At 52.9% G+C, this 20287-nt stretch overlaps 7 protein-coding genes across 7 annotated transcripts; 2 read left to right on the top strand and 5 right to left on the bottom strand.

The window, feature by feature from the left end:
- Nucleotides 1-227: 227 nt before the first annotated feature.
- Nucleotides 228-2741, bottom strand: NECHADRAFT_43226 (uncharacterized protein; the record flags this gene model as incomplete). Its single annotated transcript, XM_003044646.1, has 3 exons — nt 228-1994; nt 2043-2397; nt 2524-2741. The coding sequence occupies 3 exons, from the start codon at nt 2739-2741 to the stop codon at nt 228-230; spliced, it is 2340 nt and encodes a 779-aa protein (XP_003044692.1).
- Nucleotides 2742-3226: 485 nt separating this feature from the next.
- NECHADRAFT_94320 (uncharacterized protein) lies at nt 3227-4684 on the top strand (the record flags this gene model as incomplete). The annotated part of the gene is made up of 3 exons (XM_003045051.1): nt 3227-3290; nt 3407-3678; nt 3725-4684. 3 exons carry the CDS (start codon nt 3227-3229, stop codon nt 4682-4684), a joined length of 1296 nt encoding a protein of 431 aa, XP_003045097.1.
- A 324-nt stretch (nt 4685-5008) lies between these two features.
- On the bottom strand, nt 5009-5356 carry NECHADRAFT_43732 (uncharacterized protein; the record flags this gene model as incomplete). The annotated part of the gene is made up of 1 exon (XM_003044645.1): nt 5009-5356. The coding sequence occupies one exon, from the start codon at nt 5354-5356 to the stop codon at nt 5009-5011; it is 348 nt and encodes a 115-aa protein (XP_003044691.1).
- Nucleotides 5357-5813: 457 nt separating this feature from the next.
- On the bottom strand, nt 5814-7913 carry NECHADRAFT_70106 (uncharacterized protein). The gene is made up of 3 exons (XM_003044644.1): nt 7800-7913; nt 7366-7707; nt 5814-7238 (listed from the first exon to the last, which is right to left on the bottom strand). The coding sequence occupies exons 2-3, from the start codon at nt 7681-7683 to the stop codon at nt 6180-6182; spliced, it is 1377 nt and encodes a 458-aa protein (XP_003044690.1). The 5' UTR covers nt 7684-7707; nt 7800-7913; the 3' UTR covers nt 5814-6179.
- A 1011-nt stretch (nt 7914-8924) lies between these two features.
- Nucleotides 8925-13181, bottom strand: NECHADRAFT_43867 (uncharacterized protein; the record flags this gene model as incomplete). Its single annotated transcript, XM_003044643.1, has 1 exon — nt 8925-13181. The coding sequence occupies one exon, from the start codon at nt 13179-13181 to the stop codon at nt 8925-8927; it is 4257 nt and encodes a 1418-aa protein (XP_003044689.1).
- Nucleotides 13182-14605: 1424 nt separating this feature from the next.
- NECHADRAFT_43477 (uncharacterized protein) lies at nt 14606-17876 on the bottom strand (the record flags this gene model as incomplete). Its single annotated transcript, XM_003044642.1, has 6 exons — nt 14606-16340; nt 16393-17077; nt 17135-17218; nt 17275-17331; nt 17381-17533; nt 17579-17876. 6 exons carry the CDS (start codon nt 17874-17876, stop codon nt 14606-14608), a joined length of 3012 nt encoding a protein of 1003 aa, XP_003044688.1.
- An 894-nt stretch (nt 17877-18770) lies between these two features.
- NECHADRAFT_43612 (uncharacterized protein) lies at nt 18771-20286 on the top strand (the record flags this gene model as incomplete). The annotated part of the gene is made up of 4 exons (XM_003045050.1): nt 18771-19290; nt 19342-19454; nt 19507-19675; nt 19721-20286. 4 exons carry the CDS (start codon nt 18771-18773, stop codon nt 20284-20286), a joined length of 1368 nt encoding a protein of 455 aa, XP_003045096.1.
- Between the last annotated feature and the right edge of the window lies 1 nt (nt 20287).

Genomic DNA, 20287 nt, shown 5'->3' with positions numbered 1-20287 from the left:
TCCTGTATAAATATATTTGAGATTTATATGTCTGGGTATTCATTGTTTATAGAGCAGTGATTGGTCTTGTATCCTCTATCATCATATGCCAAACGCCGGGACGCCAATACCAGTCTTTCCACTCCATCTTGCCCGCCCCCAAGCTCGAAACCAAATGCAACTTGGTTACATACCCAGTATTAGTATGGTCATACATCCCTAATTCGCCAGAGGTAGTGCCACTTAGCCTAGAACTGCGAGACAACCGACGGGTCGACCGAATCCAACTGCTGCGGCATACCCACGGCGCCCTTTGACCAGGGGAACCCGCCCATGGTATCCCACCCTAGATCCCCCATCCAGTCAAACGGCATGTCCACAATGCCCTCCATACTTTCGACTGCTGGGGTCTCGGCTGGAACCATCCCCTCTTCGGTATCATCCAGTGGCACGCCTTCACGCTCCGCAACCTCCTTGAGCAGATCATAGCTTCTTATGCTGACCTTGGCGCCCGCGTCGATAACGACCTGATCAATTTCCTCCTGCGACATGCCAACCTCTATGGCCTCGGCCAGGGCTATGCACGCCGTCATGAAACAGTACCCCTTGATGTTGGTTTCGGTTGAACGCAGACGCCGCTGTGCCCATTCCTGCGCAGCAGTGAGAACCGTTCGAAGCTCGCTGCAGCCCATGGAAGGCATCCCACCTAGACTCTCACGTTGCTCCTCCTTCTTCTTGATGAATTCAAGGGCAATGGAGAAAAGTGTCTGTACGGGGACAATACGAAAGACCCCTGAACCGTTGGTGATGAGCCTGTCGAAGCACGTCGTCGGGTCGAGCGCACCAGGAGGTGCGGCTGGGTATCGAGGTGTCGCCAAACCACAGATCTGGGCGATCTTAAGAGATGAGTCGAGCGAGACTTTGCGCGAGTAGTAGTACGTCGGATCCTCGGCAGAACGGGCCAGCATGGGCTGGTGAAGAGATAGGAAACAGCGATAGGTGAACATCTGGATGAGGGCGCTGTGGAACTGGTTGAATATGGCCCTCGAGCTGCGTCTCTGCGCTTGAGAAAGAGCAGCGAGAGTCTCTGTCAGGGTGCGACAGGCCTTTGTGAGCTCCGAGTTGAGACGTAGCGTTTCTGGGTACGACTCCTTGGACCGGAACTCGTTGACGTGCTTGATGATGGCGAGGCGAAGCGGCTGAGACTTGACTAGTGCTAACTGAACCGACATATCGGTTAGCTCCTCCGGGTTACTGGTAGGCTGTCGGCTGCTGTCTGGTTCGTCGCTGAGTTGGTCGTCGTTGAGATTAGCAGGGAGCTTCGTGTCGTAGTGCTTGGAGGAGAGGAGTGGCGGCCCCCCAGCATCGTAAGAGGATTGCAGATTGAGCTCGAGAATAGTTGCCCACAGACGACGGCGCATCTCGGAGCGATAGACGGACATATTTCCCAAGTGCTTTGGATCCCTATGAAGACCCATGTACATGGCCTGCCTGATCAGGCTTCCCGTTGACACCCATGTAAGATCCTGTCCAACTGCACAGCACGCTTTGGCGATGACCAGCATGCACATGATCTGAATTCCGGCGATGGTCATCCTACTCTTCTCGGGAGGAAGCATAAGCCAAATCTGAACCTCATGCACCCACTGCATGGCAGCAGAGTGAAGACTAAAAATGTCGTCGTAAACGGTTGCCCCAATAGCCATGCAAAGCTGGAGCTGCATGACAAACACTTCGCTGGCAGCATCGGGATTCTGCCAGTACCGTTCATACTCAGCTCTAAAGGTAGGTCCATGGAGAATACGGACGACGCCCTCGAAGGTGCGGAAGTAGGCGTCGACAAGCTGGTTGGCGAGTTGACGCTCAGGAATCGTCTTGCCTAGGTTGTCTGATGAGATGGGCTTGAGCCGGTGGGCCTTGATGGCGCGAGCAAGGGTCTTGCATTTGATAAAGATGGCGTGGGGTTCTATCTTTCGAACTTCTGCGTTGCGAAGAACATTGAGAATGTTGGGGAACTATGAGATGTTAGCGAAGTTGATGAAGGTAGAGTGAGCTTAACTGACCATGTCTGCACCATTCATCCAATGGCTCTGGCCAAAGAACCTCGTTTTGGATACAGTTCCCTTCATAGGTGCTGGTTCCTCTTGTTCTTTCTCCTCAAACTCAAACTCAACCAACTTGTCTTCAGCAGGGTGTGTGATGTGACAAGTATTTGCGAGCTTCTGCTCAAGCTCTCTCACCCTCGCAGCCAGGGCATCTACCGTCGATGCCCCCGAGGCAGATCCCATGGTAGAACTCTGAACACTAGAAGGGGACCTACCCGGTCGGGCATTGGTCGTAGGGGAGTGTCCTTGAGTGCTGGTGACAGGGGCCGACCTCGCCGGGACGTCTCCGCCCCCGGCTTGGCCCGCAGTGCTCCTCCTTGCCCGTGAAGCCGGGATGTGAGTCGGAGCGTACGTGCACGGCGAGATCTTGGCTTTCACACAGTTGACACATGGGAGACTGCGGTCACACCGGATCTTCCTCCGGCGACACTGCTCACACGAAAGGGCCGGCCGGCGCCGCTTCTTCTCGGGCTTGGCAGCCGGTGCCGACGGCGGAGGCACGGCGGTCCCACCGGAGGCGTCCCCGGAGGTGAAGGCCTCCCCCACGGGAAACGCAAAGACCTCTTGCTGAGAAGAAGAACCTCCGCCCTCATCTTCTTGTAATTCGCTGAAAAAGATGCCGTGAGGGGCAAGTGACAGAGAGTCGGAGGGCGCCATCCTTCGGCCGTTAAAATCAGCGAGAACAAGAACGGTGAATTCACAAAAAAGGCCAGGAGAATCAGCCCAGAGATGGGGAAGTCCAGGGTGTATTGTATGCAAAATGCCGGTGACGAGGAAGAACTCGCAAGCATCCTCGAGATGACGAGGATGAGAGGACGCATTCCTTCAATTGTTCGGCTTTTTCAATTCACCGCGCTACTCCGAGCCGATGTGATTGGCCAGATGGTAATTCACCGAGGGGCATGATATAAATCGCCGGCGATGGACGTGACTCTTTGGAGAAGTCGAATCCTTGCCGAAATCCACCGTTTGCTAATGCTGTCGTGATTACTTTTCTGATGAGGCTATTTCCGTGGCTGCAGCGGAAATGCAGCAGAGAAATCATGTCGGTTTATTCTTGTGGCGGGTGAATACACCGGCCAGTGAGAATAGCGACATGAAAAGACCATTGCGAAAATGTCACGATATAAGGAGCTGGAATCATGGTTGAGTTTAGATTCTACCGCAGAGCTCAAAGTTGTTATCAATCAAGCTCATTAAGACACAGTTTTTCAATCTCTTTGACGTCTTCACCATGTCCACCCCTGACAACTCCAAGCCGCTCTCAGGAGCAACCACACCAGATCACGATTTGTCAGACACACTGAACGACACTCGTCCAGGATCCGAAGACCAGCAACTCGAAAAGACGGATGAAAACGAATTTCCTGACGGTGGACTTCGAGCATGGCTTGTTGCGATTGGCGCAGCGGGAGCTTTCTTCTGTACTCTCGGATACACCAACGTCTTTGGCATCTTTCAGGCCTACTACATGTTCAACCAGATGCCCGAGAGGAGCGCCGACGACATTGCCTGGATTGGATCTATTCAGGGCTTCCTAATCTTTGCTACCGGTGCTGTAGGAGGACCTTTATTTGACCGCTATGGTGCTTGGGTGTGTAATTCCCCCTGAATGTGATGATGTTAACTAACACTTATAGCTTATCCGTCCTGCTGCGGTGCTATACATCTTTGCAATCATGATGACAAGCATCTGCAAAGAATACTGGCAGTTCATGCTCGCGCAAGGCGTTCTAACCGGTCTCGCCAACGGACTCCTCATGTTCCCAGCCCTCGCCGCTGTGCCGCAGTGGTTCAACGCCAACCGCGGCGCAGCCATGGGCCTCTCCATCGCCGGATCCTCGCTCGGAGCTGTCGTCTTCCCCATCGTGCTATCTAAGCTGCTCACAAAGACGGACTTGGGTTTCGGCTGGTCGGTCCGAATCACGGCCTTTGTCATGCTTCCTATCCTAGCCTTTTCCGCCGTCTGCATTCGTGCGAGACTTCCACCAAGACGCACTCGATTCTTTCTCTGGAGTTCGTTCAAGCAGCCTATGTATGTGCTCCTCATCATCTCGCTCTTCTTTGGTATGGTTGGCATGTATGTTCCTCTGTTCCTGCTGCCAACTTATGCCATCACCAAGGGCATGAGCGAAAGTTTGGCGAGTTACATGGTGGCTATCATCAACGCGGCGTCCATCTTTGGACGAATCATCCCTGGTGTTCTCGGCGACAAGTTTGGACGTATTAACACCCTCATCGGAGCTACCGCGGCCACGAGCATCATCGTCTTTTGCTGGCCCGAGGCAGAGACCAACGCCTCCATCATCGTCATCTCGGCTTTTTTCGGCTTCTGTTCAGGCGCAATCATCTCAGGCGGTTCCGTGGCAGTAACTCTCTGCACCGACGATCCCAAAAACATTGGCACATACATGGGCGTGGGCATGGGACTGGCTTCGTTCTCAGCTCTGATCGGCCCCCCTGTCAGCGGCGCCATGATTGACAAGTATGATAGATTTCAGGAGGTATCATACTTTGCTGGTGCCATGACAATGTTTGGAGCTTTGGTTGCTGTTGCTGCCAAATGGGCATCGCCAAAGGGGCTCTTCGGGAGGACTTAGAGGAGCATGGGAGGATTGAAATAGACGTTAAGAGAAGACTTAGATGTATAAATTGGTGAGTTTAACAAGGCGAAGGAGAATTGGAAAGTCTAGATTGTAAGTTAGGATGAGAGTAGTGTATGTAGATCTTGATCTCCTATTCATATGATAAAAGTAGATAGAATGAAAAGATAATGTTTAATCGACCTTATTGGCTAGCTATTCTAAATCTTCAATTATCGGTGTATGGTAAGTATATGTTCATTTCCTACCTTCGAGTTAGTGAACAAAGTCAAGTCGAGATGACTCGACTGAGAGAAACTCACCTCATTATCCTGCCTTCGATTACTCCCTGACCTCCTCAATGATAGACTCGCCCTCAGATCTATCCCCACTCGTCCACTTCCATTTCTCATGCATTCTCAACCGTCCATCAGCCAAAACCTCAGGCGTCGACTTGCACTGTCCCGTCATGAGCTCTCCCTCCTTGTTGACGTGCTGATATCTCATATCCAAGCTGTTATCCTCTTCCTTGACAGTCGCGATCAATGTACCCCGGACAATGGAGCCGCCCGAATATTCCGCCCACACAATCTTGCCGTCTTGGTGATAGTGGAAGCGCGTCTCGGCGCCGACTTCGCCGTTGGACGTGTTGGAGGCCGAGCCAAAGACTTTGCCGTCGTAGAGGCTCATTTTGAGGGATGCTGTACTTGTCGAGAAGTACAGTTGTCGGTGATTGTTGAATTGACGGGAAGCTCTGGCAACACGGTAAAAGAGCATGATGAAAAGACGAATATTGAGAGCCTGGCCGTTTTATATATTCACCTCTGCATACCTACCTAATTAAGTACCTAGCTCTACCCATATCGAGCGGAGACTGCCGATTGCGGGGTTCAATCTACCATCGTGACGGTTTGAGACGGTTCGGGACGGTGTTTTGCTCACCGAGATGCCCGATATACGGAGACGCCAAGATCTACAGCAATCCAGGGGCACGAGGGTTTGTGACTCAGATTGGCCGCTTGCTGTCTCAATGTGGAACAAAACTGTTAGTCTCACGGGATAATCAGCATCTATTGTCTTGTCATCTCAACTTCACTAGGCAAGGCGAATGTTAAACAGGAAACCTGAGTGAGGGCATATGCAATAGATTCTTTGTCCAAAACACCCCCCAAAGGTAAAAAGATATAGCATTAAGTAGTCAAGGGTCATTGTACACGGGCTTTTCCGGCCTCGTAAAATCCTCCACAAGCACTGCGGCGTGGGAAGAACGACGAATCTCCATGGGTTTCCCTCATAGACCTCCCCATCGTTTTGTCTCACCGGCCTCCACCGTGAACCTCTCTCGAGGATTTCCCCCGAGGTGTCCCGGGTGAACTCCTTACCGCTCCTCTGCCCGTCCAGCCAGAGATCGATCCTCCTCCTATTCTATAAAAAAGACATATCCTCGCTTCCCATTGGACCATCATCCTTCCCCGTTGCTAAGCATTCAGAGGTCTGTTGTACTGCCTTGACCTTACAGAAGCAGCTCAAGGGGGTTCTCGAGGACCTTCTTGAGCTCACGGAGCCACTCAGCGCCGATAGCACCATCAACGACCTTGTGGTCGAAGCTGGCAGTGAGGCTGATCTGGTCGTCAAACTCGACACCGGCGCTGCCGTCCTCGTTCTGGGCGGGGACAGCAACCTTGCGGGTGGTGCCGACGGCGAGGATGGCGGCCTGGGGAGGGTTGATGACGGCGGTGAAGTGGTCAACGGCGGGGTTCATGCCCATGTTGGAGATGGAGATGGTACCACCCTGGTACTCCTCGGGCTTGAGCTTGCCGTCGCGGGCCTTCTTGGCGAGTTCCTTGACCTTGGAGGAGATGGCCTCGAGGCCACGGCCCTCAACACCGGTGACGATGGGGGTGATGAGACCAGTGGGGGTGGAGACGGCGACCGAGACGTCAACGCTGTTGAACTGGCGGATGTTGCCCTCGCGCCAGCTGGAGTTGACCTGGGGAACCTTGCGGCTGGCAATGGCCATGGCCTTGATGAGGAAGTCATTGACGGACAGCTTGTACTTGCCATCGGCAGAGCTGTTGAGAGCCTGGCGGAGCTTGAGCAGCTTGCTGACCGAGACGGAGCTGGTGACGTAGAAGTGAGGGTTGGTCTGGGTGGACTCGACCAGGCGGTTGGCAATGGTCTTGCGCATGCTGCTGATGGGGGTGTCCTCAAAGGTGGCACCGGGAGCAGCAGCAACGGGGCTGCTGAGGGCCTTCTTGACATCCTCCTCAGTGATCTTGCCACCCTGACCGGTGCCCTTCAGGCTATCGATGCTGATGCCGTTCTCGCGGGCGAGTCGCTTGGCGGCGGCGCTCATGTTGGGCTCACGATCGAGAGCAGTCTGGAGTCGGCCCTCGGAAGAGGTGTACTGCTCGGGCTCAGGAGTAGACGCGGGAGTGGACGAGGGCTCGGACTTGGACTCGGTCTTCTCCTCCTTGGGGGCAGCGGGGGCGGCGGCACCACCAGCATCCTCAATGGAGAACTTCTCAAAGGCGGAAATATCGGTACCCTCCTCGACGAGAACGGCGATGGGCTATAGAGAAGAAGGAGAACAAGTCAGTGTCATGATGCAACAAATTGGTGGATGCTCGGGGCCAGGAGCAAGATACCCCGAGACCCGAAAAGTGGCCCGAGGGGGAACAGAAAAATGGACGACTTACGCTGCCAACAGGAACATCCTTCTCGCCAGACTCCTTGAGGATCTTGGCAATAACACCCTCCTCCTGGAACTCAAAGTCCATCTGGGCCTTGTCGGTCTCGATCTCTACCAGGACGTCGCCGGGGGCGATGGAGTCACCGGGCTTCTTCTGCCAGGATCCGATGTTGCCATGTTGCATGGTGGGCGACAGAGCGGGCATCTTGACGACCTGGTGCTCAGGGAACGAGGCATAGTGTCGCACGACATGCGCGGCGAAGCCGGTTCGCAGGGCATTGTGGGTAGGGGCGAGGAGTCGCCTCCGGAGAGCGACGCTGAGCATTGTCGGGAGGGAATTAATATCTCTCTAGATGGCGGAGAAGGGATGTTAGCGAGCGACATACGAGCGCGAATATGGGCTGACGCAGGCCAGAGAGGCGTGGGGGGAAAAGCACTCACCAGCCAAGATGGGCAATTGAGGGGAATTGAGGTTCGTGACTGACGGCCACGGACGAGGCGAGAGGAGTGGGATATCGGGGGCGGAGAGAGATGAAGCTCTTGCGTGAGAGGGAGAGGGAGAGAGGATGGGACGGGATGGGAAATTCTTGGGGTTGGTTCGACGTGGAGTTTTTTGCGTCCCGTCCAGTCCCAGTTGCGTTGAGCTCCGACGACTGAGGTACTTTGAAGCTTTGGGGACGTGCTAAACCCATTTGGGCCCTAGCGCGGGAGCGCCGTGGCCTCTGCAAGGCCCCTGCAGCCACCGCGAGACCCAGATCCCACCGTTGAGAGGGCAGCGACATAGGCGAGCTCAGGAAGTTTTAGGGCATCGCCAGCGCCGTTTTGCGAGGCATTTAGGGGAGGGGACCACTGTAAGCCCACGGGACTTGTGGTTCCTTGCCCCGCCAGAGTGAAGCTTCCTTGGACTTTTCATCATGTTACCTCTTGAGCGCCTCGGGGCATCATTGCGCGACATCAGCGAAGTCCGGGGGATTGAGAGCATCCAAGCATGTTTGACAGTGTCATGAGTTCTGATGAACTGCATTGTCTATACAATTATGATAATCAATCATCCATCAACCAAATTATTCCACCCTCGATGCCCAGGGCTCCAAGTCCTTATCAGCAAGAAAAAAGACAAAGACTTCCTGAGGTTTTGTTGTTGAGACAATTTACCACGGGTACCTCATCCCCGTCCCGTCTTCGCCCTTTGGTCAATCCAATTTTTTTTCTTGCCTGCAACGTCTTTTTTCTAGCTTCGGGCTTTTGATCGGCCCGAAGTGACCCGACGGTTGAGGATTAGGTAATGCACGTTGAACCGCCATCCCACGCCAACGGTTGGTGCCAAGACCAGAGCTGAATAGCTTCATCCATATTGTCTTTTTGCCTAATGACTGGTGGTGAATTTGGCAATCATTGAACTTCACTGAATGTGAGTGTAAAACTTAAATACTTTGAAACTATCGATAGTAAAAAAAGTATATACTAGCAAGATTCATACCTCATATTACGATTCTATTACAAATAGATGATGCCTCTATATATACTTTTCCATTTCCCTTCATATTCATCCCAAAAAAAAGAACTTCATTGTGCAGAAGCCCACCACACCTTGACCATCTCCTTTGGTCCGCTCCACGCCGTGAGCGACCTCTTCTTCCTGGGCCGCGCACCATTACTATCCTTGGAACCCGAGGTGGGTGGGCTCTCCTTTCCGACCAGGACCGACTTTCTCTGGGTGCTGTCTGCCCCAAGCTCTGCCGTTCCCCTGCTGACGGTTCCGACCCTGTCCATTGGTCTGAGCCTGTCGGGTCTTGGTGGTATAGGCCTTAGTTCTAGCTCTTCTGGTATGTGATCTTCCGTCACGGTGGCTCGGATGCCAAAGAAGCCTTCCTCTTTTCTCTTGCGTCTGTCTCGTCTCGGTCTGCTTCGTCCGCCGTCCCAACCTAGCTCAAACTGCGCTTCATCGCCGAATGCGTTTTCGAGTTCATTCATGGGTTGCCACTGAGCACCTCGAGGTAGTAGCTTCAACATGTTACCGTCGACGATCAACGCAGCAGTAGATGCAATCGTAGTCGGCGGTCGAGGAAGTCGAAGTCTTCTGGTCAAGATCCAGGACATGATGTGTAGTAGAAGCAACGCACCCACAAGACCTTGTAGAATACGTGTGGCAATTGGATCCTGGCGAAGTCTAACCTTTTCCGAGAGTTTTGAGCCGCTGATGATGGGAACAGCCTGCGAAACGGGTGCATTGGGGTCGACACCGCTGATGATATTCTGTCCGTCTGCCGAAGGAAATGTGCCCCTTGAAGAGAGACGGCGGCGGCTCTTCAGGTTGAGAGATTGAGCCCTTATGATACCATGCTGGAGGAGGATAGCAGATTGAACCTGCCTTGCGTCGTTGGCAGATGAGCCGCCGAGAACGCTCTCTGGAACGGCGAGCCAGGAGGCGTTCAAAGTTGCAAAGAACGAGTCAAATAGGGCGTTGGAAGAGACGTTGACGAGAGATGAGTAGTCCAGTCTCGGGATAGCAACGGTCGTATTTATGGCTGTCGTCTCGACAAGGGCTGGAGGAGTGTCCGGGTATAGATGCAGCTCAGGCCCATGAAGAACAACATCGGCATCGAGCGCCTGAATGGTTTCATTGCAGGCAAGAGCGCCGATGCTGCTAACAGACATGTCGTCGGTGTCCATGTCAACCAACCGTCCCCAGACGTATAACCAGTCAGAGCATTGTGATGTCGAGTTCGTCTTCCTCTGCCCAACGCCAAACAAGGTTGAATCCTCGTTGATTTCCTGGACCGGTGACGACAGTGCAGTTCTCGTGGTTCCGATAATGGCGTTGCTCCCGTCTCGCTCCGTGTCTCCCCGGCATGTTTCACCCTCCAGGTCAATTCGTAAAGGGTTGACGATCTTGTCATCCAGCTTGTACTCGAGCGTAAGGTTGGTAGATATCTCATCGGACAGGTAAAGTCGACAAGTCATGTTTGGGCGGATTGCCGTTAGTCGGACACTGACTCTCAGATCATCACTGCTGTTCTCCTCTTCGCCGAGAGATACGGTGGGAAAGTTGAGGTCGGCATAGGTAAAAGGCGGATAAGGAGCCCTTCCTGCGAGTATTAGTGACGCAGTCGTTGTATCGTTGGTGCAGTCGGTGCAGATAGGATCATCTGGAGACGATGCCAGGCTGTTGGCAAAGTAGTCCTCGGTGCGAAGGGCAAGGCTTGTGTCGAGTTCAAGGCGCATCGGCTCAAATAGGGGAGCAGATGCAACAACCACAAGAAGGGCGATGAAACCACCAGAGATGGCTGTCACGGCACCAAAGTCGCCGATCTTCCATGCCCTCCTGAAAGCAACATGTCTCAGCGCATCAGCAAGATTCAGTCCAACTGTCTCACCAAAGTCTCCCTTTCGTGCCAGGTGGGAAAACGGAGCAAGTAACCTTGTCCACCACTCAAGAGTAATCATGTACATGGCCACAAGGAGAAGCACCAAAGCTGGCACAACTGTCCATGCCAGATATGCAGCGTCGTTGTCCATGGTCCTAAGTCCATCGTAACGTTGAGATGCTCGCAGCGACACCTCGAACCCAATTATGATGCTCGCGAGAATGACAATGTACAGTAGTCGAATGAGCCCATGTATCGTTACAGGTTGTCGCCACGTTGAAGAATCGAAACGTCGTAGGGCGGTACCCCGAGGTGGTGCCTTGCCGCCAAAAATATGATAAAACCCCTGATTAGGGTCTTCCAGCTTCTCATGACCCTCAGCTCCGCTGGAGTAGGATGACCCTGCAAGTCTCGCTTTGATCGCCTCCTTGTTCGCAGCTCCCATGCCTCGAAGACATTCAACGAATGGATGGCTGTGTGCAACCACCGCAGCCAGGCCAACAATGGTGTTGGGGTCTCGGGGAAGAAAGCCTGTCCTTGGTGCCAGATACATCGTTGCCAAGGTCAAGAGCAGGCAGACGGCTAGGAACCCCGTCATCAGGTACGCAGGGACTGCTCGCACAATGAGACGCCGCTCAACATAACTAGCAACTGCTGTTGTAGGACTCGACGTCGGCTCCATCATAGCATATCGAGACACCAGAGCAGAGTATTGCGTGTAAAAGTCCTCGGCAAGTTGTCTCAACGTATCGTCATCCGCGAGTGATTCTAGTTTGGGGAAAGCCCCTTCCTCCTTTGCCCTCATCGCAAGCGCCGCAGACATGGCCTCATCGGCAACCAACACGGCTTCGTTATCGTAGGATCGGGTTGAAGCTGCAAAAAGGCGCGCTGCAGTAGTTCTATCGGTTTTGAATGTCTGAAAGAGAGCTTGAGCGACAGCCCACGGATGTACCTTGTCGAGTGTCGTGTTCGTTGCGCCTTGGACGGGCGTAGTCGCGAGAAGCTCCTCAGGGGATTTTGAAACTCGAACCTGGGTGATGGAGTAATTCGGCTTGCAGGAAAAGGCAGCCGATGTCGAAAGCTTGCCCTCTACTCTGCTGTTGGATGACTTGGACTGTTTCTTGAGCTTGTCCATATCAAGGTCGAGGACGCCTGATAGGACGACTATTCGTTGTTGATCGTCTTCTGTAGACCTGCCACAGCTACCAGCCTGAAAAGCCAAAAATGCCCTCGGGAGATCTTCATTGTCTGTGCTCGCGAATCGTGTACTCGTGAGGGTTTGGTTCATGGAGCAGTCGTTTTCGGATACTGTCATGTTGAGCTGAATCGAGGTTCCACCCCAAAATCGCATCGAGTCCAAAGTTAGTTCGGCCTGGTTGCATTCAAGACCTCCGATGAAGCCATCCACAACTGCTCTGATTTCAACAAATTCGGTCCTGTTGCTAACAAATGGGGTGTAAGCTGCTCGAGGTGACACTCCGTTGGGATAAGTCGAATTGTCTGTTTGTATAGATGCCATGGCAAAGTATGGCAGCGATGATACATCTTGAAGCCCGTCAAGATTATCGGAAAAGGCGGCTTGCACAGTTATTGAAGATTTGTGGCTAGCAACGGTGACGACTCTGGGCGTGATAAAGGCCGTAGAGAATATCACGACAACTTTGAAGAGCAATCCGACGAGAACAGGGCTAGCGACTAGCCAGTCCTTGTTGCGTACAGCCTTGATAATGGCCATAGGTTCAAACAGGGAGACGTAATCCAGCATCAGAGACTTGTCGACTTCGACTTGGTTATTCAACAGGCTGATCCATGGCATGGCAGCAGAAGCCTGATACTCTACCCTGGTCCAGAAAGCAGCAACCAGGATGAAGACCAGAGTTGTTCCATACTGCCACAAGTACCTCGATACGTCGTCGACCTCCCGGAGGCCATCGTTTCGTTCCGAAAGCTGAAGTGAAACCTCTATCCCTACAATGAGGGCGACAAAGACAATTGCGAAAAGAAGTAGAACCCGTCGGTAGAGAAAAAAGGGACGCCAGGGAAGTTGTATCTCGACGGGTCCAGTTGGCGACTCGGCCTGCGGCGAAGAGGGAAAGGATCGACTCGCCCGCGATCTAATACTCCCCAGAAACGGCCATCGTACCGTCCTACTCCCTATCGGCGACGCATAGCTACTTCTATTGTATTGCGCCGAAGAGCTAGCCAGGCGCTCCGAGTCGAAGAAGGATGCGACGTTTCCGTTTCCAAGTTGGGAGTCGGCGCCGGAATCTGGTCGCGAGGCGATAAAGCGGCGCGAGTCGGACCTGGACCTGCCGGGGAGGCTAGACGGGCCGCCCGGGTCCGGCAGGCCGCCTTCGACGCCGTGGGTCTCGCGGATGAGTCGGTGGTAGGAGTCGACGGGCTGTCGGATCATGGGAGGGGGGATGTGAGCATTCTTTCTCGATTCTGGATCCATGGCCGCGGCGCAGCGCGGCTTCTCGTAAATGTTTAGTAGGTGATATTGTTCGTCCCCGGTTCGTCGGCCAAGTTGGCGACGAGACCATGATGATGAGAGTCGAGGCTACCGTGGAAGATGTCCACGGCGCTTAAGTCGCCATGTCAAGCAGGATCGTAGTAGTTAGGAGTTAAGAGATGATCGAAGAGGGGGAACAAGTTGGAGATCAATCAGGCTCCAGCCTGATCTGCACAAAGAAGCACCTGCAAGAGGAGGAGGGCGACGGTGAAAAGAATGGACTCAGCCAGTGCCAGGGCTGGGAAACCGTGTGGGAGGGGGGAGGAAAGGAAAGGAAAGACGAGAGACGACGTAAGCAAAGAAGCAAAAAGGAAGGGATCGCGATGGACAACGCAGAGAGAGTGTGAGAGAACAGAGGGCATTCATTATCAAGGACTTCCTTGCTCGCATAACGCGCACACGCACAACCCAATCCACCAACCATTCATGTGCTTTTTCCCCTCCCCATCCCATCATCCCGAGAACGGCCGGGGCAAATCATGACTTGACAAGCACTTGATGTTTTGTCAGTGTCGTTCCAGGGGGGGTGGGAGGGGGTTGCACCTAGGGGAGCCTCAAAGACTCTCACCTAGGTGGTTAAGGAGAGGAACCCTGTCTTGCCAGGTCTGTTAACCCCAAGACGGACAAACTCCATCTGCTTGAAACGTGCGCCAGCAGGGGTTCCCGAAGCCATGGCAGCACGACAGAACGGACCCCTTCGAGCTATCGTCCGGGATGTCGATAGCATTGCAACCTTGTGATTTTATTCTTGTTTTTTCTTGGTTTCGTCCGTGGGTGGGAGAGCAAGCGAGCCGACGCGTCCATGCCATGATATAGCATGGGTGATGAATATTGCAGGGGAGGAGAGAGGAAACTATTGATGCTGCAGACTTGAAAATTCATTGGTCGACTATGAGTCTTTTTTTCTCTTTTCTTTTCCCCAGATTAAATATTAGATGCTCTGCATGTGGTGAGCAACAATCCCTGCCTGCACTATACACACGCAGGAATTATTATGGGCACAAAATGGACCCCATTCGGAGATTTGCACAACCTGGACAAGACATGCATTGGCTCGCTAAAAATAGGGTCGCAAGGGGTTCACAACGAGGATAGGGCGTTTGGTTTTGGGTGACGCAAGAGGGAGATTATCAAGAGGTGATTCCAGATCATACGGAGTAATTGGGGATGGCTTCAGTTGAAAAAATGCAGCTGATAAAGCCGTTGCCGGTATCGGTGATGCTGAGCTCAGGGCAAGCATGATAATCTACTAATCAACAAGACCAGCCTGTCAGGGGCACTTTGAACTGATATATCCCCTGTTAAACGACACGCCATGGCTTAAAATACACGAATGTTCATATCTTGGCCTCCTTATGAACCCCAATCTACCAACTTGAACCACCACCGCAACTACTACTACCGCCCCCACAACTTGAACTCCCTCCCCCTCCACAGCTCGAACTTCCTCCTCCACAGCTAGAAGTTGTTCCTCCACCTCCACTACTCGAGTGATGATACGATGCCTCCTCGGCAGCAGCAGCCTTGATAGTCTCGGCGCTCGCACAATCTGCTGCCCTGGGTGAAGAACTTCCGCATCCGCCTCCGCAGGTGACGATGGGGGGTTTGACACCTGTCGGGGTGATGTGCGAGTCTGAGAAGCAATCGTTGGGCTTGACGTCGTCCATGGGCACGTTCTTACATGATACCTTCTCCTTTATGCACTTGGAGTCCCCGTTGTCTGATTTCCACATGGTCTCCTCTCCTGTTTGGTCGTCGACCATCCAGAAGCCCTCAAATCCTCTGTAGGGCGTCTCTTCGGGCGTCGTGCTCAGTGGGTAGCGAGAGTTGAACGCTCGCACTGGGACATCTGCCATAACGGCCCGTTGGTCACGCAGAGTCTCATATTGCTCAATCTGCTCTTCCCGCGGCCGTGTTGTCCAAGGAGCCACGAAGAAGTGCTTGTAGGTACCGGCTTCGAAGTGGTGGCTGAAGGGCTGGGCTCGATGAATACCTCCCAACTTGACGCGTATCAAGGACGGATCCAAGTCAGGTCGCAACTCGTTATCGTGAAGCCATGCTGTGGCCTTTTGGAGCTCACGACTGCGGGCCATTGCCGTAGCAGCTCGGTTGAGAATCGACGTTGCAGAGAGGACCGTAAGTCGATTTCTCATCCATGAGCTTGTGCTGGCTCCTTCGCCCACCGCCGTCATGTTCTTGTCCGTTGTTGCAGGCGCATACATGTGACGATCTCGCGATAGGTGAAGAGAGGCCATGGACCAAGAGTCAAAGGGGAATGCCCAAACATGCTTGGCGAGGTTGCAGTCACCGCACTTGGTAGGATATCTCTCGTATGCCTCAGTACAGTCCCAGGGGAACAAGTCCTGGTATTTATACAGAGTCCCCCCAAATGCTCCCCAGTCGTACCAGTACTCTTGGTAAGTGTCGATCATATCGGCATCGTCATGCCGCCCAAAGTGGAAGCGAAGAAGATACTCCTCTGTGAGCCCAAACGGGACATCGTACTTTGTGCGGACACCGCGTTGTCTGTAGCCCTCGTCCGGACACATGAAACTCATGCTGTAAAGAGGATAGACTCCAGGGTCAAGCCCCGTAGAAGGACCGTTCAGCAGAGGTTTGAAGAGACTCTGGTCCATGAGAGAATCACAAAACGTCTGACAGTTGTTATGTGTTGCGCTCCAAGCAAGAGCGACGTTCTTGTCCAGGAGACGCTCTGCGATGCTGCCGAGGTACTTTTTGACCCTAGTCTCAAGGAGTACCTTGAGCTTCTCCAGAGCTGGCTGAAGACCTGAAGAGAGGATCTCTATTTGATCTGTTGTCGGAAGGCCAGGGTCGTCAAAGGGCAACTGACTCGCAGCGATGATGTCCTTGACAACCTGAAGCTCCTCGTCGTGAGGGAGGATACCACTGAAGGGGGCGCCCACGACCTGCTTCATCATGGCCTTGTATCTCTTGGGGGCATTGACATGTCGCTTGCGCTGCCAGAGCTTACGGTCTGAACCTCCATCGATGGCAAGGTCTCTCTGAGGCAGCGTCTGCAAATGGAAACGCTCGTGGAAGACGGGCATCTCCCGAACTGAGACAAGAGCTCCTCCTTTAGTACTGCAATCCAAATGTTAGTTTTCCGATGGACATGGTAGGGGCGTCTACTTACTGGGCAACTCCATTCTCAAAGACAAGAGGGCCAACCCGGAGAGCCATGTGCACATTCCCATACGGATACTTCTCGGTGTACCTCCTAAAGAGCAGAGGGATATCTTCGTCAGCCTGTGGCTCAGTAACCACACTTGTGGTACTCGACGAAACAGATCGGCTTTGGGCACGTCCACGGCCGAGTATCTTTTTCAATTCCTCCGACTTGGACTTTTTACCGTCGGGCAGTTCGACCTTGGTCAACTCTCTCCGTTGCTTCTCTATCTTTCCCTTGCCCCCTAGGGCTGTCTGCAGGCCCTGATACTTGGCCAGAGCAACCTGGTCACCCAAATCGATGAGGTTACAGAGCGGGACGGTATATTTCAAATGAAACGCCTTCTTAGGAACTGGGAAAAGACTCAAGGGTTGTCCTTTGTCGTCTTCGTGAGGCACTTGTTTGCAATGGCACATGTCTCTGCTCATCTCGGGCGTGATAGACTCGGCCAAGACGCAGTGCTTGTAAGTTTTGGTGTAGTTCTCCTTCCCGTAGTAATGACTCCGGTAGCATTCTTCGCAGACGACGCTGGGCTCGCTCTTGTCCTGGGAAACAAACATGCTGCCGCGGATAATGTCGTTGCAGTCTTGCCTCTTGCAGCGGAGTGACTGAAAGCTGGGTCTCCAGTCTTTGCTGAATCCGTGCAAGGCCACTAAAGGTGCATGTTAGTGACTCGGCTTGTGACTGCTGGGAGTCGGGTAGTGCTCACGTTGAGGAATGGCTGGTCTCTTCCAGAACCCAACATCATCAAGTGGTGGGCGATGTTCGACTAGCTTTTCCATATCCAGGAAACCTAGGAGATAATATCAGCCATCGTTCTTTTTCCCGCAGATCAGAGTATGGACACACCAGCAGCCTGGAGGAGAACCCAAGCCCTCTGCTCCATCCCCTTGAGTTTGGGCACATCTGACGAAACGTTAGTCACTCGTGTCCAGCAATGTTCGATAATCCATACTCTTGATTGATTTTCTAACAGCAGACCTAATCTTACTGCTCGCATATTCTGCAAATTGGTTCTCTACCACATCCATAAAGACGGCCCTATCCGATGGGGCTCGGTCAAGGGGACCAGCAATCTTCCCTCGAAGTTGATCCTCTCTCAGGTTTCCTACGCCATGTTAGCATATACCTATCTCGTGCATCTCTCACTAACCATATCTTTTAGCAAAGGCCCGAGCCTCCTGGCTGACCTGATCGAGGAACGTGTCGAAACCATGGATGTGGACGTCGTCCTCGTCACTGACTGAGACGTCGGAGTACTCGGGCTGCTGCCATGCTTTGAGAGTCCGAACTATGTTTTCGAGTTCAGCTTGGACACCTTCCCAGTATAGACTCTGAAGCTCTGCGAGGAGATCATGAGTCCCAACGGGTGACCATGCCAGGTCAGGTGCCAAGGTGATGGAGGGGGTATGAGAGGAGAGTATAGGTAGAACCTTCTTAAGTCGCGACATTGTTCAGTTTGCGAAACTTGGAAGGGTATCTACAGAGGAATGTTGTTGTTCACATTGAGTCCTTTTCATAGATAACCGTCTTGAAATTAACCTAGACGCATCAAGCACTGATCATCTCAACCGTGGGGACTCAGTATCGTGAGTCTGCCTCTGCTGCGCCACAACAAGGGTCCAATGAGTCTCAGGGCAACAGGTTCTGAAGATGTATTCCGCATCTTGATACGGTATTCCGCGCGCGAGCAAGGCAGACTCAGCCGGGATGTGGGTTTTGAGGTTATTACCCGTAATTCCCTCGTTGCCAAGACTTGCACGATGGCGGGTCAACCAGCACAGACGTCACTGAAATGTCTATTCGTTTTGTTACAGAGGTTTGAGCCTTGTGGTAATTGGAGGTAATCCTACTAGCTCTCATCAAAGAATCACCACCAATGGGCAAATACGCCTTGTTGAAGCAAGACCAACATCCCTAGCCTCATCGTAAAGCCGACATATTCGGCCCATTAGACTACAAACGACGCATGCAGGGACATGATGCCACTATCGTCGGGCAAAACACTTGTCGATCGCCTCTCCACAACTGCGGCGGTGCTTAAACCTAGTCGTCGGGGTACCTGTCCTATCACCACAATTGGCTGTGCAGAGAAGTACCGGCATGGACCCCCTGTCATCAGCTTTCAACACCAAGCCGAATATCACGACTCAGCCGTTTCTGCCTCGGCCGTTATCTCGCAACTTGTTTGTTTCATAGTCTAATGACCTGCCGTCCTTGAGCCGAATATATGCGACCATCATATCTAATTTCTTGCCAACCTACGGGGTACCTGATGAACAGTCAATAGCTGTTGACCCAATCTGTGCCCTGAAACTTCGCACCACGATACCCTCCTCGCAACAATGTCTCACGTTGTCAACTACCACACAAGGATTCTTCACCTAAAGTGCGCTTCACGACACGAAAGGACAGCAACAAACTATCGCTACGCCTCCACACCCGTCGGCAACCCCGTGATCCCAGACTCGGGCTATTTCAATGACCTTGAAGATGGCCTGAAGGACGAGCTGCCAACCGCAGTTCAATGTGCAGTCCATTTGGAGCTTCTAGAGGTCTTCCATGCCCTCAAGATCAGAATCATCGAGTGCGAGGCCCTTGACGGTATATTCGGGATCAAGGCCCCAACCAAAACTATTTATCGCCGCAAGTACATGAAGACGCTGGACAAGTACGTCAACGACAAGGTCACGGTCAAGGTTGAGGGATGGGAGGCGAAGCGTGAGAAGAAATGGTCGCGGTATCTTGACTTTGCCGCAGACAGATTTGTTGACTGGGCCAAGGTGATTGACAAAGAGATGGCCGCGACAGAGGGCAATGAAGATCAGAAGTTGGAGATTCGTCTTCCATGGCTACCTCCCTTGGGTTTGTCTTGCGCCCTCTTATACAAGATTGTCTTACTGATCTGAAGTGTAGATGTTCTCATGGTCTGGCATGCTTTTCTGCTCAACCCTTCTGACTATATCAACTACTGTCGAGCCGAATCTTTGACTCGGCTTCCCAGACTCTCATTCCCCTGGACACGAATTGTAGGTTGACAGAAACTCGACCCAGGTTATCTACTCACTAACATCCGCACAGCATGAAGCAATCGACGCTCAGGGCCCCGGATACAGAGCCTGGTTCTATCAATTGCCCAAAGACAATGAAGACTGGCTCAGGAACAAAGCCTACATCGACCCAAATCTCCATCAGTATCTCGTCAACCTAGGCAAACCCATCGGCTTCACCATGCGGTCCGGAGTCTCTAGTGACAAAAACACCTCCGGAGTCCTGAGTCTCTCGAAACCCAAAGGTCAGAGTAAGCTGGATAAGTCTCTCATCGCCAACGTTGAGCGGCAGAGCGTCTTTGTCGACAAGATGCACGCACACCTCTGGATCCGGAGTCCGGGGCTTGGAGGGACTATGAATAGGGCAATTGAGCGATATGAAAACTTTCTCGAGCTGTTTCAGTTGTATCCTGGCAAGATGCTCGTTCCAAACCTCGATATTGATCTCGTGTGGCACACAAACCAACTCTCAGCGGCAGGATACAAGGCGACAATGGAGTCGCGGTGTGGACGCTTCATCAACCACGACGACAAGATCGGAAAGCCAACGTTGAGGAACGGCATGTCCGACACAGAGAGCCTCTACCGGATCCATTTTGGGGACGAATACTCTGTTTGTCTCTGCTGGGAGTGTCAGGCCATTGCGTCAGCTATAGAAGATGCAGACAAGGACGGCAACCTGTTCGAGACAGGGTCTTTCCTATTTGCCAGCAATATCACCGACAAGGTACAGAGAGACGTTGACTACTATCGGGCTGTGGAGATTGCCAGGCGAAAGAACTTTGTCAACCTTCCTCTTCGTCCTTCATAAA

The sequence above is a fragment of the Fusarium vanettenii genome (assembly GCF_000151355.1).
Source record: "Fusarium vanettenii 77-13-4 chromosome 6 genomic scaffold NECHAsca_20_chr6_4_0, whole genome shotgun sequence".
Taxonomy (NCBI): Eukaryota; Fungi; Ascomycota; class Sordariomycetes; order Hypocreales; family Nectriaceae; genus Fusarium; species Fusarium vanettenii.
Note: the sequence above shows the minus strand (reverse complement) of the source record. Positions and strands in the feature narration are given on the sequence as shown.

Coding starts and splice junctions, on each gene's coding strand:
- NECHADRAFT_70106 (XM_003044644.1), bottom strand. CDS start 7,683: ATGCTCAGCGTCGCTCTCCGGAGGCGACTCCTCGCCCCTACCCACAAT. Junction 7,239..7,365: donor AGGATGTTCCTGTTGGCAGC/GTAAGTCGTCCA, acceptor TCTTCTCTATAG/CCCATCGCCGTTCTCGTCGA.